At 40.7% G+C, this 19,226-nt stretch overlaps 1 protein-coding gene across 2 annotated transcripts in view; it reads right to left on the bottom strand.

Annotated features, from left to right (window-relative positions):
- LOC130165168 (fibronectin type III domain-containing protein 4-like) overlaps positions 1 to 19,226 on the bottom strand; it is a 46,048-nt gene that overhangs the window by 15,371 nt on the left and 11,451 nt on the right. Inside the window, exon 1 of one of the 2 annotated variants that reach the window (XM_056370164.1) lies at positions 6,113 to 6,901. The exons of the other annotated variant lie outside the window; for it this stretch is intronic. Coding sequence (XP_056226139.1) covers positions 6,113 to 6,191 — 79 coding nt within the window. The 5' untranslated portion in view covers positions 6,192 to 6,901. Of the gene's footprint in view, positions 1 to 6,112; positions 6,902 to 19,226 lie in introns of those variants that run through there. 2 annotated transcript variants of the gene reach the window in all.

The raw sequence follows: 19,226 nt of genomic DNA, 5'->3' as shown, positions 1-19,226 counted from the left end.
CACAGGAGGATTTTTCCTTCACCCAGGGAGGAGAGTGAGGGACTTGCAGACATTAAGAAAACAAACATGTATATGTAATAAAAACACGCACAGAAAGCCCATCCTCCACCTCCACCAACAAACTCCACTGAGAAAAACACATTGAAGACCATGTTCACTTGTCTCTTCCAATGACAGCCAAGATTCCCCCGAACTCCCATCACGTTACGGCTGCTAAATCCCAACCGCTTTAATCTGCCAGGGCTGCGACGGGAGTGCACACACACTGAATAGACTTCTGCAATTACATTATACACACCGGGAGAGGAGATGAGAGGGGAGGCTTAGATAGAGTCAGGAAGAGAGATGGAGATGAGAGGGAAAGACAGTGCTGAGAGAGGGGGGATGAAAGATGACAGGAATATGACAGAGCGAGGGATGAACGAGTCAGGAGGACGGAGAGAGCGAGAAGGGGGAGAGCAATTATCTTGGGCAGATATCAAGAGATGGCGAGTGAATTTTCAATCTTTTGGTTTTGAGAGAAAAGACGAACGAAGGGCAAAGTGAGATGGATGGACTGAGAGGGAGGAAAAAAAAAAGATCAATGATGGAGGGAGTGGTAAGAAAGAGCGAGCGATGGAGAGGGAAAACAGGGAGTAGGAGGAGGAGCAGAATGTGGATATTGATTAAATGATGAAATATAGCAGTTCAGGTGGATGTAGCAGCACATAGACACTGTTTCCTCATGTCCTTGTTTGTCCTTCATGTTTCAGGCCAGTTTGTGCATTTTATTTATTTATGTCCATTCATCATTATTTAAACATGTTATGATGCATTCAGCTGCTATACTAGTTTTAAAATAAACCGAATTTAAAGTTTTATTTTTAACAGGTATATACGAACTTCCTACATACACAGGCAATAAACACACAAACCACTGACATAAACATAACATAGCTCAACTGCGCCCATCCATCTTCCCCCAACCCATAACCATAAAAGCTGGGTCACTCTATAACTCATATTTCCCATGCATGCTGATTGAGGATTTATTTTTCACCAGTAATCAATGACTTTTAGTATGAACGGATGACTTATTGCCCATAAATTTGATTTCATATTTCCAGAAATGTGTCTGTTGTCGTATTTTTCCATCGCCAAAGTAACAGGAAAGGTCTCTTAGCTACCAGGTAACAGTTAGAGCATCTGCTTTTCCCCCCCTTAAAGCAGAAAAGGTTTGTGGTGAGGAGCTGGACCAGGTAACTGTTCGGGACATCACTGAAGTTTCAGTGCAGCAGGAGACACTGAAGTAAGCACTAAATCTGTTCAACAAGGCGAAGTACAAGGAGATCAGAAAAAAGAAGTGCACCAGAAAGTGCGTAGTAAGTGCCACTTAGGCATGTTAGGGAGATGAGTCCTCAAGAGATTGTTGAAGATAGAGAGGGATGCCCCGGCTTGTTCCACCGTCAGGGAACCACAGACCAGAATAGTCTGGACTGAGATTGCCTCATGTGGAGGGATGGCAGTGCCTTCCCCAAGCAATCCCATCAGCTTGGCTGGAAATGTAATAAACGAAAGCATTATTTAAAGGCAACGTTTAGAGTTTTTCTTCTGCAGCAAACAATAGCTCTTCCACTATGAAGCAACAGGGACTTGTTTTTCCGTCAGACAGCAATTTGGGGGTTTTCAGTGACGTCTAAAACTGCATCATCTTATAGACAAATGCTTTGTGAAACTGGCTTCTTGGATTGGAGACAGGATTGGTTCTGCTGTGCAGCAGACTAGGAAAACCATTTCTGGAAAATTTGCTTCACAGACCTTTAGAGATTAGAACCGTGAAAGGTCAAGCACTGTCTGAACTCCTGCAGAAACAGTCCAAAAGAGCATAAATGACTAAAACTGCCAATTTTCAAAGTGCTGCATCTCTGATCTTCAAAGCTCTCTCTTCAAACAAACAAGGCTTTAGTGTGGCTTCGTCTAGTTTTTTAAAAAGCTGTAGGTGATAAAAGAACGACTTACAAAGAACAGAACAAAACATGAGACAATCAGAATCAGAGCTGTTTCAGGTCATTAGTGGTCCTTATTATAAAATCTCCAATCATATTATATCATTAGCAAATTAAATAATAAAAAACATTAGTAATTTAAGAATATTTTTGTGTTTTATCTAATTTAGTCAAATTTCTGACATTTTTGAGATGCTGTGATTCATCTCATTTTGTCTTGGTAAGAGCTGTCGACACTTATTCTCTAGAAGAAGAAGCAGCTGCACTGGGAACAGGTGGCAGAATTTTCAAGGCTGAATATAAAACCAAATCTTTATCACACTTTTAGCACTAAGGTAAAACGATCATTCTAAGAAGAAGAGGGGAGCAGCCCGGATGTGTTCGCGTTCGAGGATTTCCTCATGTTTCTGTCTTTATTTTGTCCTCACACGTTCAGAAACCCAAAGATGCATATGCGCACACACACACACACACACACACACACACACACACACACACACACACACACACACACACACACACACACACACGCACGCAGTGGGTTAATCTTTCCACACAATGCTCTGTTCATGTATTGTATAACGAGACGGACAAACGCTTCCACCAAAACGTACATTTTATTGTCAAACCCGAGAGTGTGTTTCTCTGAGCTCCTAGCAACACAACGACGACGGCGCCTCCGCCACCACAAAAACAAAATCAAGCCTTGTGACAGCCGTTGTTTACATGGCTGCTGCTGGAGTACAGTAGCCCGTGACGTACGGCTGTAAATCACAGCAAAGTAACAGTTTGCTGATAGACTCAGACAGCCTAATCTGGCTAATGGCTCCCTACCTCTCTGTGATGGATGGGTGTCTCTGCAGGAGTGTGCGCTCCTGATACAGCAACAACCTGTGCATGCTGATTAAGATAGAGTATGATCATAGACGGATTATGAGACAATGGACCCCTGGGTACAGACGCCTCCCCCCCTCATCTTTCCCACAAAGGAGCAAGACCCCAACAGACTGAAAGACACACAAAATGGTGCATTGTTTATACTCCTTTTGCCTCTTTGTTGTCGTTTTATGATTCTTTGTGGTTGTTTTGAGTCTCTATATGGTTGATTTGCTTCTCTTAGCAATCGTTTTGGGTCTCTTTACAGTTTCGTGTCTCTTTGTGGTTGTTTGTTTCTCTTTTTTAGCCATTCAAAGTCTCACGTTGCGTCTCTTTGATTGACTGTCCACCCAGAAATGTTAACATGGTGCCCCCTGACCCCTCAGGCCTGTTCAGTAATCCCTGCATGAGTCTGATTATAAAAAGGTATGTTTATACAAATTCTTGTGTAGCCTGCAGTGAGTCAACTGAAAGATGCTAACCATATTTTTTGAACTGGACCCAAACGTCAGCAATTAGTGGAAACTTTAATTTGCTCCTGGCCGGACAAGTTGAGTCATGTCCCACAAGAACACATTAGACTGAGTCTGCTGAATCTTTGAGCAGAAAAATGGCAGTGATGCTGCAAAACTGAAACAACCCAGGTAGAGGAGGGACCCGGGAGTCACTTAAGGTTGCCAGAGAAAATCTGAGCGAGCAGAGAGAATAAATAAGGACAATCAACAATGAGCAGAGAGCAGTGATGTGAGGCCAGGCAGGGCAGAGAGAGAGAGAGAGAGAGCCTTCCCTGCATGAATAAGGAAACACTTTGCCCTGCTCCCTTTCAATAAAGACCTCCTGTGGCCGCGGCCACTGCATTTTTATGATCCCCTACATGCTGCAAATGTTCAGCTTTCTTCTTTGAGCTGCTTTCCAAAAATCACTGTTGAATTTTCAGGCTGAAAACTGTGAACAGCTTTTGGTCTCATTCCAAGGGCGAGATGCAACATAGAAAAACACGGTCTGAGTCCAACCGGATCCAGCTACTGTCTGAGAAAACTTTGTCTCCTTGAGCGTCTCAATTCAAGGTCCAATGGCACACGCCAGATGTGCAGGACAGAAAGTTGTTGTAGTCCATATAAAGTAGCAGGGAGTTACATTTTAAATGTCACCATGAACCACAAAACTACAAATCCAGTCAAGGGCCTTCTCCCTCGTTTCCACCGTCCAATAAAGACATAAAATTCAAAAATTCTAAAGATTTGTTGATGTTTAAGTTGCCTTTTTTCTGAGCACTTCTAGTTCCTGACCTTGCAAAGGTTTCTCATATACGCTACACTTCACTGACAACTGGGCAAACTCCATCTAATGTGGCACAATCATAAAGCTCCGTAACAGTTACTAAACGGAGCTTGTGGTGAGATTGTTTTGTCTGTCCTCCAGGTGCACACAATACATTATCCGGGGTTTCTGTGGTAATCAGAGCTGACCTCGAGTTCTTGCTGGAAAAAGACAATTCCCAAGTTAATGAATCATAAAACAAATAGTTGTATATGTAGAATAGCATGTGGAGGTGGCAAAGAGCAGCAGGATACAGCGGGACTTATGAGCTCCTGTAAAGATCACATATTTATGTCATGAGCAGAAAAGGTGAAGGCCGTGTGGGGATATATAAAGACACACTTCATTGACCAAATCAATACGGAGCATCGTAAAGGCAGATTGGCCGCCTCTTGGTATCCAGCCAAGGAGAAGCACATTGATCTGGTTCCGTTTGCCAAAGGCTGCTTTACGTAAAAACCTTGTGTAAAGGTAAAGAGAGCAGGAATCTGACCAGTGGGTCAGATGATTTACGTGCAGGTGCGTTCCCACTACAGCTAATTAAACAGGCCAGAGAGTGAGCAGGAGATTGCTTTGAGATTCCAATCCCCTGATAAACATTATATTAAGGTTTTGGCAGTTTTACGACAGCTGTTTGTCCAGGTGAAATATAAGGTGTAAATAGTGCGACAGCAAATCTCCACTCACCTCAAATCAAACAGACAAAACAATATGTGCTACTGTCACGTATTTAATGCCCTGGATAGACACACCTGCCCTATGTTGTAGATGATGATCTTTAGTACCATCTTAAATCAGTATGGTATCCATTCATTAATACTTTGAAGGTTTTTTTAGCCACTTAACATGCAGTTTTTCCCTTTTGTTCCACTTTTAGCTCCAAGTTTGTTAAAATAATCTTATTGTACACCATCTAACAGAATCTTATATTCTGCATCATCTTATTCTCTTCTTTGAACTCCATGTTTTTATGGCTTTCATGGCTGTGTCTTTAATCTTTTGATACTGATTTCCCCAGAAGTGAGCCTGACATATTTATACATTTTTAGAAACCTTTGGATCTACACTAGAATTTAAAATGAAGTCCAGAGGGTTTGAACAATGTGTGGCTGCACAACAGGGGTTATTGTGGACCACCAGCAGGTTAAAGGGATTTAACTGACTCAAAAAGACACAAATATAATAAAGAGAGATGCACTGAAAACTGGAAAATAAAGATACTATTGTCCCTTTTTTGTCCAAAATAAAAGACATTCTAATTTTCACCTATTCATGCCATGTATTGAGAGAGATATCCAAAAATCTTGGTAAAATATAAATACGTCCATCGAAACAGAATGAGCAGCTTGGACCGGAAAACATAAAATTAGGATAAACCTACTTTTTAAATATTCGTTCTGATTTTAAGGAGGTTATTTCTCAAAATACTGGTAAAAACAAGAAAAAATCCTGCTTGAAGAAAAAGGGGAAGCACCTTAAAGTGATGGCTCACCTCAGAAACACCTGAATGATCAGCTGATTTAGCATTACATGCCATTTGTTGTTGTGTTATTTCTGTGAAAATTACTTTGAAATGGTCATTGCATTTTCATCAATCAGCTTATGTTTGCTCTGCTGTTCTTTTTACGAATTTGATGAAATAAATATTGTATTTTTCTAATGTAGTTTTGCACGTGTGCTAGTGTTTACTTGAATTTGCTTTTAGAAAGACAGGTTTCTGTATTTGGTGCCAATAACGCACCTCTGACTGAGCTTGAATAAACAGACACAATATGTTCAAACACAAATATTCTGGTTGAAAATCTAAATTATTTGCATCTATTTATCATTCTGGGATCACTGTTTATGAACCTAACTTTACTGTAAGATTATGAGATCAATATTAAACGTGAGAGAGGCAAAGCCACTAACTCAGAAATGGAGAGACTCACTTGCTCCGACCATTGTTTGCCAGCAGGCCAGAAGCGGCAGCAGCAGCAGCCCGAGGTCCAGGTGAGGAGACGCGGTCATAACCTCCTCTGTCTCTGCGCACACACCTCTGGCTCTTCAGCACCTCCTGCTCTTCTTTTATCCCTCCTTCAACCCTCCTGCGATTTACTGGAGGTTTCCCCACAGGGTCACCGCTGTTTCCTCATCACCCTTCATCTTCATCTTCTTGTAAGGCAGGGGGCGATTTTTAGAATCTGCACAGCTTTTATTTCCAACTTGCACAAAGTAGGTCAGTAGGTATGCAGCTGCGAATTCAAATGAGCCTCTGCTGGGTGAAAATGAACGGACATTTCTTAAACCCCCCCCACCCCACCTCTCCGCCCGGGTCTCAAACGCGCAGCGCTGCCTTCACAATCCCGCAGCCCGGAGAAGCTAACAGGTAGTTCGCCCCTCTCTGCCACCTGTCCTCCGCTCAGTTTGCGTCAAATGTCAGCCGGAGACGGTGTTTCAGCACCGCGGACAGCGCTCAGCCAGGTCCGCTGTCATTCCAGCGAAGAGGAGGGAAGGAACGGCGTTTTTATGAGATTTAAATAAATAAAAAAATATAAAGAAAAGAAAGCGAGGTTAAATCTGATTGAGACGCGGGAGTGCAGAGGTGGTCCGTCACATCCACAAGGCGGCAGGATGGTCTAATTTGACAGATTATGGGAAGCCCGCAGGATCAGAAAATGTCTCTGTCTGCAGGAGCTTCGGTGGTAACTCCTCCAGCCAACCAAACACACACACACACACACACACACACACACACACACACACACACACACACACACACACACACACACACACACACACACACACACACACACACACACACACACACAGGACATCTGCACGCTGCTTCCTTCAGCGCCAACACTGACGTTACAAATCCTGTCACTACTTTACCTGCATGTTATCAGTGACCAACACTCTGAAGAGGCATCTGTTGATTATGTCATCATCTCACTGGTTATTAAACCATTTACCAATCATTTATCCATCAGTTATTGCCAATGTAAGTAACTTCTGGGTTGCCAGATTCTGAAAAATCCTCCTCCCAGACACTTTTCTTGCCTTCCTAGCTCTTTAATTCATTAGAGACCTCTGTGTTTGACCACTTATCATCTGGAGAAGAGCTGCAGGACATCTGGACCAAAGTCCATTTAAAACTGCTTGTTAGCATTCACCACTGCACTTACTTGAGTGAATATTGAATATGTAGCTACTTCACAACTTTGGAAATAATTAAATTCATCAGAGCAAGTGAGATGTCTAACAAAACAACCTTTGTCATATGGTCTGTCTTTAAAAAAACAGGCACCAACACACTTCCCTTCATATCGACTGAAATGAAACTTCAATTCTCTAATTGAAACAACACAGGAATTACTTTCGTAATATTATCTAAACATTAATTATAAGAGAAGTTATCTCAGGGCACCTCTCATAAAGAGCAGGTCTAGACTGTATACTCTTTACAATATTATTCGGAGACCCAACAGTCCCATCATGACGAAGCACTTGGCGACAGCGGCTAGAAGAAACTCCTTTTAACAGGAGGAAACCATGAGCAGAATCTGTTTCATGGTGGGGGACTGGTTGGGTTGAGAGATGGAGGGGGAGGAGAGGGGGAGAAAGAGAGTGTGTTGGGGGGATTAAGGCGTTTAATTAGTCTCAAATCCATGCACTAAAACCAGGCGCGTGCATACAAGTGCACAAATACAGCCCTGCGAGCAGAAAGAAACGTGTGAGTGAGTAGACAGGAAGTACTTTCATTTAAGTTATTAGCCAAGCTCGCAGTGTCGCTCAATATGTCAATACTCAGTACAGTATGTCAGTCTGTTGGCTCTGGTCCAAACTGAAATGAATTAATTACTTCTACTACAGCTTGAACTGGAAGTTTTGAAGACTTAAAACATTCAGTCCAAAATACTTTAGAGCTAAAACAAAGTGTTTCACCAAAAACAGAAAAAATGTGCATAGAATTTCATAAAAATAGATATGTATATTTTTTGTCAGAGCTATGTTTTTACATCTGCCCAGCCTGTTATTCACATGTGAGCTCCAGGTCGGGAACAGCTACCTATAGGAGACATAAACAACACAAACAAGTACAAGAGAACTCTATTTACACCACTATAATACAACTATAAATTATATTATTGTATAACATTAATGAAGTATTACAAGACCTCAAACTGTAATTGGAGAGAAAGCAGTGGCTGTTTACTTGTAAAATTAAAATCTGAGGTTAGGCTCATATAGATTTTTCAATATAAAGCAAACCAGAGCAAATTATTTTCTGCTCATAATAATAACTTTAAAAAAATCAGTTGTGGCAACCGTGCAGCTACAGAGCTGAGGGCAGAACACATTGACCTTGGCTTGTAGAGTTAATAAACAAAAGACACAGTTCCCGACCTTCTGCAAAGCCTTTTCTATGGTGTAACCTGGCATTTGTCCCAGATACTGTAAGGTGTCTATATAAAACACCTGTGGGGCAGTTTTCACCCATCATTAATACTGAGATAAAGCTTTTCCTTTTACTCTCTAATTTATTTATTTTTTTACATCTTTGGTATTAAATATGGATTCAAGATCAATTTTTCATATTGATTTTACAGGCAGTGAATGCGATGCTAACTTATTTCACCATATATTACCACCAGGAATTTATGCTAAATGAGCACAGATGGATGCTGCAGCTTTGGAACAGCTTGTGATTTAAACGTCACAGCAGAGAGCAGAGGAGCAGATTCATTTCTTTATTTATTTCTTTTTTATTTGTTTTGTTCTCCATAATTTTACTCGAGTTGGCTCGCCACCACCACCATCATCTGTTTTAATTGTTTGCAGCTGTGAGGAGCTACGTGCACCGCCTGGCCGCAGACCGCATGAAAAAACTTTTTTACAGACTCTATTCTACACGCTTAAAACCTGCATGGAGTTAGTTTGTAGTATGGAACTACATTATTATTATTATCTGAGAAGTTTTCATCTTTCATTGTCTGACAATATCGAATTAAAGTTGATATTAAAGGTTTTTTGTGGATGTGGACATTAAACAGAGGACTGGCCTGTACCGATGTTATTATTAAAATATTCTATTAGTACCCCAGCAGTCAAGAAGTTTTACAGCTTTGTTTGAGAATCTATGGGTTCACAGATCTATGAAATAAATTATCCAGACGTGGAACCGGTGTTTCTCTTGTTGACAGCTGAGATGGTCCAGACATCTGCTCAGGATGCCTCCAGGACGCCTCCCTGTGGCGGTTATTTTGAGCAACTGGGAGACGACAACAGCAAAGGAAGATCAAGAACATGCTGGAGGGTTTAGATACCCCATCTGGTCCTGGCCACGCCTCAGGATCCCCCCCCTCGCAAAAGCTGAATCATCGACTGGAGAGACGATGTTTCTACTCTACAGAAGGAAGGGAGCGGCATCTAAAAGGAGCAGATTAAAGTTTTCAGGCTGCAGATACTTAAGCTGTAAGGCCTTCATTTAAACACCTGTAGCAGGCGTTAGCTGGGTTTGTTTTCTCTGCTCAATGGAGGGACAATAATGTGTGTAACGACCTTTAACATCTACTGACTTGCTACAAGCAGAAAGGTTTTCCAGACTCGATGCTGCATGATGAATTCTCAGTCCTACTGTAACATCACAGGTTATTACAAGTCTAGCTGCTTTGTTGTTTCATTTCCACTTTACTTCACGCTTGACGGGCCGTGCTCTCTCTCTCTCTCTCTCTGCTCCCAGGAGGACGAGCCGGCCAAAATCAACAAAGTCTTACTTCCTTGTTTATTGCAGTATATGCAAATGTGTTTCGAGGGTGTAAAGACAAAAAGCCCTTAAGTCATGTTGCAGAGTGAACGGATTAAGGATGTGTTCATTTTCATTAACACACAATGTCGAATAAATGCCTGATGGGAACTTTTGGATTTCAATATTTGAGTCTGAACAAATTTTTCTGGGTTTTATTTTCAGTCTGGATCAAAAATAAAGCTCTAGACAATAATGAGGACTTAATTATCAACTAACTAACTAACTAAAGTGATTTTGGTTACTAAATACAAATGATCTGATAACGAATGCGCTGACAATTAATTCTCGCACTGATTTCGGTGATCTTTAATTGTTACACCACATCTCCACATCCTACTGAAGACATCAAGTTGCTGAAGATGACCCCTGGTTACGCTATCAACATTTCAGTTACAGACTCTGTCCACCAAGGGGAGCTGGCTGCCTGCACAACGTGATTTGTCCTGTGGCGACACCAAGATTATGAGTCAACCAACTTCAGCAATTCCTTCCTCCAGCAGGACACACACGTCCAGTACAGGCAGTGAAATGAGGCTGGTTTTATAAAGGCTGAACCACATCGCTGTGTACAAATACAGTCTCATCTGTCGGCAAAAACAGGCTGTAAATCATTAAAGCTTAGATTTAAATGGACTGACTAACCATCCAGGGACTGTGCTACCTCCGGAGTATTAACTGCAAGCAGCTGGTAACAAATTATTTCACAACCAAATCATTTCAATAACAAGGCAACAATGGGATGTTCGAAAAACACACACAATCTAAATGAAAGAACTGACACAATGGCAGCAATTCATGTCGTCTCAGTGGTGCCCAACTTGGAGGTTGGGGCCCCTCCAAGATAAATCTCAGGGGTCGTGATTAACAAGACATAAAAGAAGAAGACAAAACATTACTGCAACACAAAAGTCTGCTCATTTTGTCTGGATTTTCTCAAATCTTTGCTTTTTTTCCCCCCTCGTGAAATAACAGATTTAAAATGAAGCAAACTCTCTAAGCTAAAAGATAAAAAAAAATGTTCTTATATCGCCTGAACACGACTAACTTGACCATTTAGAGAAGTAGCTTCATTTTCAAGCACCCAAAACCAACTGCTATAAGTTTCTGAGGGCTGATACAGTTTTAATATCTTTAGATTTGAACCTCTTTATGCACAAACTCAACATGTGTGCTGAGTATTTATTGTTATATTCTTCTTCAGGAGATGTGAGAAAAACTAATCCACCATTTAATTTGACATCAGTGTATAACTTGATCACAATGACAGTGATGCTGATGTTTAGCAGGTTTGGGAATGCCTATGGGAATGTCATGAGTTTGATTCCAGATGTTTTACTATAAGAGTTAGTTTATTTTAATATTGAAACCATACAAAACCACAAATGTCACTCTCATGTTGACGCTCGTCAGGATTCCTCCTCTGGGAACACAAAGGTTTCATATGAGATTTCCTGACAATCCATGCAATAGCAGAGCCATAGATAAAAAACTCAAACTGCCAACTCAACATATTATCATCATATTATCAGTTATGAATGTTCATATGTGTTCCTTAAATACCGGCGAGTAAAGCACAAACTTTACGGCCCATCCTGAAACAGTGTTTTCAAAAAAACAAATGTATTAAAGTGAAATATGTCTCTGTTGAAGAAGCACAGGGCTGAGGGGTTCATTCCAACTTTTCACAGCTGAGTGGTTTATGCTAACACAATCCCCCACAGATGTGAATGCAAATTAAAGCACATAATGAAAATGATGGCCAGAATTACAAATCACAAAGGCTCCCTGCTGCTGTTTGACACTTTATTTCTCAGTGTTTTAATGAATCACTGTCCTGATGTGATTTTGCTTTTTATTTCCCTCCCATCCATTTAAATTAGGTTCCTTGTTCTGATTTTTACACGTTTATATAGCGAGCACAGATCAGAACCCGCCCACATGCAAACTGCTGGATCTTTACTTGAGGGGAAAGAGAAATGCTTGAAATTACAAGGCCTCATTTATTTATTTTTTATTCTTTGCTAATGATGGGAGCCAGCCATGCATGAGCTAAGTGAGCAGCTCCACATATGGTGCTGCAGCCATGAGGAATGTCAGTTTTAGTAAGCAGCAAATCCTGTGTGCGCCCACATCCATCCTGCAGGACAGACCATGCTTTAACGAAAAGACTCTGATCTACTAAAAGATCAGATGCTGTGCAGAAGTTTTTACGCCGGCAGATAGATACACGTCAGGATTTTGTCTCAGCTTTTTATTAATGCGTGGAACCAGCCCATTATAGTTTCATAGAGAGATGAATCAGAGACTCCTGATTCACAGAAACGTCTGGTTCAGTTTTCTCTCCACTGTTTCCTCTGTGTTTTCAGTGACTTAAGACATGTTTTACTTAATCTGGCTCTATTGATTTATTTTGTGATTTAGCTGGTTGGTATCTAAGATCTTATTCTTTCATTTGACAGTCATGTTATACATGTTATTTCTTGGATTTAGAGCATCTTGTAGACCCATAAATAAATCTGATAAACTCAAGGTCCTCCAGAATAATCCCTCCAGCCTTTGCCCTTTAGCAAATGTGCATTTATCTACCCTTTACTGCAAACTGACAAATCACAGTTTGGGCTTATTCTGGGTCCAATTCACCAACACAAAGCAAGACATCACCGTCCTGCCTGCCCTGTTTAACTGACCAATGTTCACAAACAAAACTAACGCAAGCCCACAAGAATGACGCTGGATTGTGCAGAGTTTTTCCTCTGGTGGCCACAATTATACCTGCAGGTCACACCATGCTTAGTAAACAAATTCTACATTTATTATCTCTCACCAAAACACGTTCTGTTGTCTAGAAACCTAAGAAACTGTCGAATGTATTTCCTTCATCATAAAACATTTAGCGACGAATGCAGACTTGTTTTTCTTTGGCACATCATTGCCAGCAACTGTCAATCAGTGGAATAGCGAGAACTGTGCATCATGTCATGCACATGCACGCATTCATATGCGTCCTTGTGCACGTGGACGAGATGCAAACAAAGCTGGACCTCACTACTATAAGCATTGCATTGCTCCATAGCACCACATTCATTGATGGATTACTGAACAGGCCAACTAGGCACAAGCCCAGGGGCCCAAGATGTCAGCTGGGCCAGAGCCACTGTTTGAATTTACCGTTAACAGTTATTGTGGAGGACACAAAATGACCAAAGACACACAAAACAACTACAAAAAGTTGCTGTATCAGTTCACAATTTTTCCACCATTAACGTTTGTGGGTCAAAAAAATATGGAAGCCTGAAGACTTTCTTTGCCATATGTTCCTGATGAACAACTTTAACTGCTATGAATTCAACACTATACAGTGACACACACTGTATCTGTGGAGACACCTGATCCTACAACACAAGGGCGAAGATGCCAAGTCTCCACGTTTCAGCACCACTCCACTCCACTTCAGCTTGAGTAAACTAAACGACTTCATTCAAGTGACATGACATTATCTCCATCTTGCCCGGCACTAAACCGCACTGTACATGTTGTCCGTCTGAAACTCCACACTCCCTTATGTCAGAATATTCCCAATCTGGTTCAAATCTGTGTTTAATGCCTCAATCCAGGATTTGGTCGTATAGATTTTGATCAGAGATCCTTAAATCTGCCTGAACATGTTGCTACATTCCCATTTCAGCATCCACAGGAGTTTCACATAATATTCTGCACATTGCACCTCATCTTTAAACCCAGAATCTACCATTTAAACCAACATGTCCTCCCGTTTAGGATACTTCCCTCACCTTCTCATGCTGTTTGTGCACATTGGGTCCTCACAAGTATAGAGCAAGATCACACAGACCCTTTGCATACAGTATACAGACACTCAAACACACCCTCATGCAAACAGTGACACTTCCAGTATATTCAGGGCATCAAGGCTTCAGTCCTACTGACACCCAGGGGAACTTGTGTCCTTTGTCAAAGCAACTGGTTCTGCCACACTGGCAGCTTCAGCTAGGAGGCAGCCAGAGAGTGTGTGTGTGTGTGTGTGTGTGTGTGTGTGTGTGTGTGTGTGTGTACTAGAGACAGGGTACGAAAGAGAGAGAGAGGAGAGAGGGAGAGAGACATCACTGTATATATGTGTTCTGTGTGATCACATCCAAATGTAAAACCACTTACAGTCATACTTGCACCGTTTGATTGACAGCTGAGCTCTAGCAACAGCTACGAGTCCTTAGCAACAAGGATGGAGACAAGATGCATCAGCACTTAATCAGTCATCTTGAAACAGGCGGATTTTCCCAGCAGGGACTGAAGCCAAAACAATGATTGCTTCGCGTTGGAAACCTCCACATTGCTCTATAAAAAACCTGATGTGTTCACACTTTTCTTGACAGGATTCATTTGAAGCTGATACCAGCTTTTTATTAACTAGCAGTTTTATTATATTTTTATCTCTTACATCATCTTTGATATTTCAGTTGGAGGATGTGAGTCAAAACTAGGGCAATTATTGTCTTTTTTCTCATCTCTTGTTTTTGCTTGTCAATTCTCATTTCTTTCATTAGTCTTTTTGACGGAATGAAGTTTGTCCCTCGGGTTCACCTTCTATATTCTAAGACAGAACGGCTCCAGTACAGCAGCAGCCACGAGAAACTGAAACCTTCGTGATTCATATCTGGAAAACTCGCCAGTGCGCTCTACATTTTAGTTTTAGTTGTAATCTCTGCTGTCTAAAAACTGCAGTCCTCTCCATCCGGCTGTTACTACACACACACTTCTGAGCCACCACCCATCGACTAAAGCCTCCTCTTTATTTACCCTGCAAATGTTTAGGGCTTATGGGAAACGGTGTTCATTAAAAGCAGATAAAACACAGAAATACTGAATAATCAATGATATTGGAGCCTTTTTTTTCCTAATCTAAACATGTGGACTGAGCCACTCAAGGCTGGATTTTAAACATCAGTGGCATTTCGTACGAGGTTTTCTTGCTTGTGGAACAGAAGCCGCTTGCTCCAGTTCATAATTATTATCATAACACCCATTCCAAAAAGAAAAAAGAAAAAGAAAAATTATAAAAATAATTAAATAGTGGAATTGGGATGCGAACAGTAGCCTCTCATATCACATCACACAGTTTGTATTTCTCTTCAGATCTGTATTTATAATTAGGGTTAGTTCCTATTTATGGTCACGGGTAGCTCAGTTGCTTTCAAGAACCCCCATTAAATAATTCCTAATTCCTTAATTAATAATAATTAACTGTTTCAAAAGGAGATTCAAAACATTCTCTGCTTCCAGCTTTACTTACTGCACCACATTTTTCTTGTTCAACTTCCTAATAACTAGTCCACCCAAACCTTTATTAACATTTATTTCTTCGTGATTTACCGTTTGTCTACTGTGTGATTTTACTTTTTTACAAATCCACTCTGGCTCTTTCAGTTGACTCTGCTGCTACTTGCGGCCCCTGAGGTCCTCTCTCTCTCGTGTGTGCGTGTGCGTGTGTGTGTGTTACGGGCCCTCTAACTTTGCTAGCGTCAAAAATTGTCCTTCTGAGGTTCAGTGATGTTCCTCCATGTGTGTGCGAGTGCGTCTCATCTCCAGCCTCTGGCACGGTCAGGTCCGATTTCTATCACTACGCTCTTTGGACGGCCAAGGAAACGGTTTGCTCTGCCTCTGCAATGCACCAGTCATCTGTTTCTTCTTCCACTCAGGTATCTTCTCATTAACTCTTCTACACGTCCATCTGTGCGTCCACTCATCCATCATGGTACCCCAGTGCTGTAAATCATCTCCATCCCAGATGTGCACTGCCTGCCCTGCAGTTACCGTACCTATAATCCCCCGGCTCATATCACTACAGTTCAGCACATGGTCGCCCAGCTCATCATCCTCATCTGATTTCACAGCTGTATGTGCGCCACATCTTAACATGTCAGATCTCATCGGACGCTTTGAGTCTAAATCCCATCGGGATTGTTCCAGGGGAGCCCACGTGTCGATGCATTGTGTTGATTAAAATAGATTTCAGTCACAGAGCGTTTGTTATGACCAGTGTCCTGTCCTGTATTACCAACAAGGTAATCCTCAGATTGAAGCACACACCCCAAAAAGGCTGTGCCATTATCAACACCTCTGTGTGTTTACATATAGGGACAATACACACTGCAAGTGGAAGCAACAATAGAAATCAATAGATACGAAGGCGTTATCAGAGATGAACAAGTCAAGATTTGAACGGAAACTGCAGCATCAGCATCCTGATTTGTAGAAAAGGAAATATGAACAGTCAGAGCTCAGGTGTATAGTTTTTTAAAAACAGCTAGGCTACCTCATGTTATCATTTAAAGCTGCCAATGTGTAAGGTTGCAACTTTTCAAATGCATGCACCCTGATGTTGGATATTTGGCTTGTACAGACAACATATTTAGATGAGGAAAGACTAGGGTACACAAAAGGGTGAGGATTTAGCAAGTGATCAAATGTTGAAGATAAAACATAAGGATCATCTTTCTTTGCTTGGCAAGTTCCATCCAACAACTGTAGACTGCATGAATGTGGTTGAGTCAGGCTGTTCCTGCATTTTTTTCACGGGGTTTTTGGTTTTGTCTAAAGAGGACACTCATTTAAATAAAGTGATCAACAAGTCAAGGCAATACTTTACAAGAGTTTGAGGTAATATCTCAGCTTTTAAAAATGTTCTTTCACAACTTTTATTGGACCCTGAATAGTTTTTTTTTCGAGATCTCCACAGGAAATCAAGGTTAATATTTCATTTACCCCTTCAGAAGACAGCTTGTTGGATTAATCTGGGAAAAACAGCATCCCTCTATGACTAAGTGTTGTCGTCTCATCAATGTGTAATATGTTGTCCCCTGTGTGAGACAAGCTAAACTTAACTGCAAACCAAACTTGCATATTGTATCTGGCATCTACATGGTACAGTATCTTGTTTTTTGTTACACTAACAAAGCCGGAACACAGTGTTTGAGCCCAGGGGAGTCAGACACAGTCAAAGTTCCTCACCAAACAGAAGTGTATTCATCATTGGTTTTTGCCAGGAGGCAGTGTGTACCCATTACTGGCTGCATTGACCACACCACTGGAGAGGGTCAGGCAATATTTTCCATTAGGAGCATGGAGTTGCTTTGTGTGGAGCAGCTTTAGAGTTATGGACATAGGCTTTTTAGAGCATGCTGGACACTTACGGGAGGTTTATTGTTCCCAAGACATAAGAGTGCTCCAGTTATGGCTATAGGGGATAAACTCTCAACATAAAAGAGGATGGTTAGACATTTCAAAACGGAAAAGGGTTCAAAAGGGCCTCTGCGTTTCTCTTTGGATTAGGGTTATTTATGTTTAAGTACAGCTTCTTGTCTGTGTGTCTATTACCTTTTACATTCTGCTTTTACACTAATTTCCCCCCTTCATACTGCACAATACTAAGAATCTCTGAATCCTCTTTTATGCAGAGCCATATGGCTTTTTTTTCATTTTATCGTGTTTTGAAAAGTCTTTGTAGCATCATAACTCTCAGTTTAAGAAAAGCAAAGGTCATGCACTTTAAAGTAATGTTCTTTAACGATTTAGGCCAGGAAATGGGAGATTATGGTGAGTTCATGGTTTATTTGTGATAAATCGATATTTAGAATACCATAAGGCCTCTATAACTTTTGAGCCAGGCTTGGTTTTTTTGTCGGTCAGTTGACCAGCTTGATCCAGAATGAAATATCTGGACAACTATTGGAGGGAGCGCTATGAAATACTGTACAGACATTCATGATTCCCATAGGATGAATCCTAATGACTTTGGTTATCCACTCTACTGCCTTCATGATGATTTCTGTTCTCCATGGGGCGAATTATAATAACCTGGTATGAACTAATTCCTTTCCTTGTATAACCTGGCCCTTAGTTATGTTAAGACATTCAAATTTCCCTTATAGCTGTAATGTGTTGAACCGCTTCAGGTTTCTCTGAGACAATTTCCTTTTTGGTTGCTGTTGCGTTTGTTATGAGTTGCTAAAAGCAAATCAAAATGAGAGGGCCGATGTAGAATAGCAGCTGCCAAATAAATACCATCATTTTATGGATTTAAGCAGCCAGGCTGCAGGAACAAATTCACTGAAGATAAGATATTAAACTTTCTGACATTTTCATTAAAAGGCAAACTTGTACGTTGTTTTATCTTGTCTGTTACCTGTTTTGTTTGTCTGTTCTTTCCAATCATTTGTGTCATCCCTTGTCTGTTGAATTTTGTGCCCAAAGTGTTTTAATCTCAGAGGAGACACTGTGGTAAAGGACAGTAAACCAGGCTATGGCTATTTTCTTTATGGAAAACCACCATTCATCTCATATAAGTAACTGTACTGCTGAAAATATGTTAATACTCATGAACTCTTCACAGGATGAATGGGATAGAAATCAAGGTAAAAATTAGATTATTTACTGCTGCCGTTAAAGAATGAAATGTAAAAACCCTATTTGCTTTTTTAAAATTATATTGGGGGATGTATTTTCATGCTGAATGTCAATATAAAATAGTAAAAACAAAAAACATATTGTTATACAGCAGGCAGGGTAAAATGCTTCTCTGTTTTATGTATTACAATTCTTGGCACCCTGTGGTCCAAGTCAAGTGCATTTAAACAGCCCTGAATCACAGTTACAGCCTCAGCCTTCACAATTTAACAAGGAAAGAAAGGTAAAAAAAAACAAATAGATATAGTGAAATAAAAACAGGGTTATCCCACATTCAGGTTTTCTATGGAGGCCAAGACGGGGATAAATACTGAGCACAGAACAAACACAATAGGACTAGAGAGTTAAACATTTGGATCAAATAATCAATACAGAAATGACACCAAATGACATCAGCACTCGATTATAATTAACAGCTGCAACCATAACCAACATTTTAGGTTTTGTTGGGATTCAGAAGCTGGAATTCACTAACACCTGTAACTTAAATTTGGGAAAAGATGCTTCAGGGATGAGGCCGTGGGAGTTATCGCTCACTTTATTAGAAATATAACACCGGATATCATCAGTGTACAAGTAAATTAATAGCAATAAATAGAGGCCCAGAGTAGTGCCTTGTGGTACACAAAAGTTTACATTACAATATTATGAGGTCAGTTATTGAATTTTCTAACATGGTTCCTCATAAACAGGACTTAACCATTGTTGTAAATTGTTTTTTTGGACTTAACTTCCACTAAGCTGGCTGGCTTTGGTCCAGTTATCTGACAGTCAAT

This window comes from Seriola aureovittata, chromosome 24 (assembly GCF_021018895.1).
Source record: "Seriola aureovittata isolate HTS-2021-v1 ecotype China chromosome 24, ASM2101889v1, whole genome shotgun sequence".
NCBI lineage: Eukaryota > Metazoa > Chordata > Actinopteri > Carangiformes > Carangidae > Seriola > Seriola aureovittata.
The sequence above is the reverse complement of the archived record's forward strand: the minus strand, read 5'-3'. Positions and strand labels throughout refer to the sequence as shown.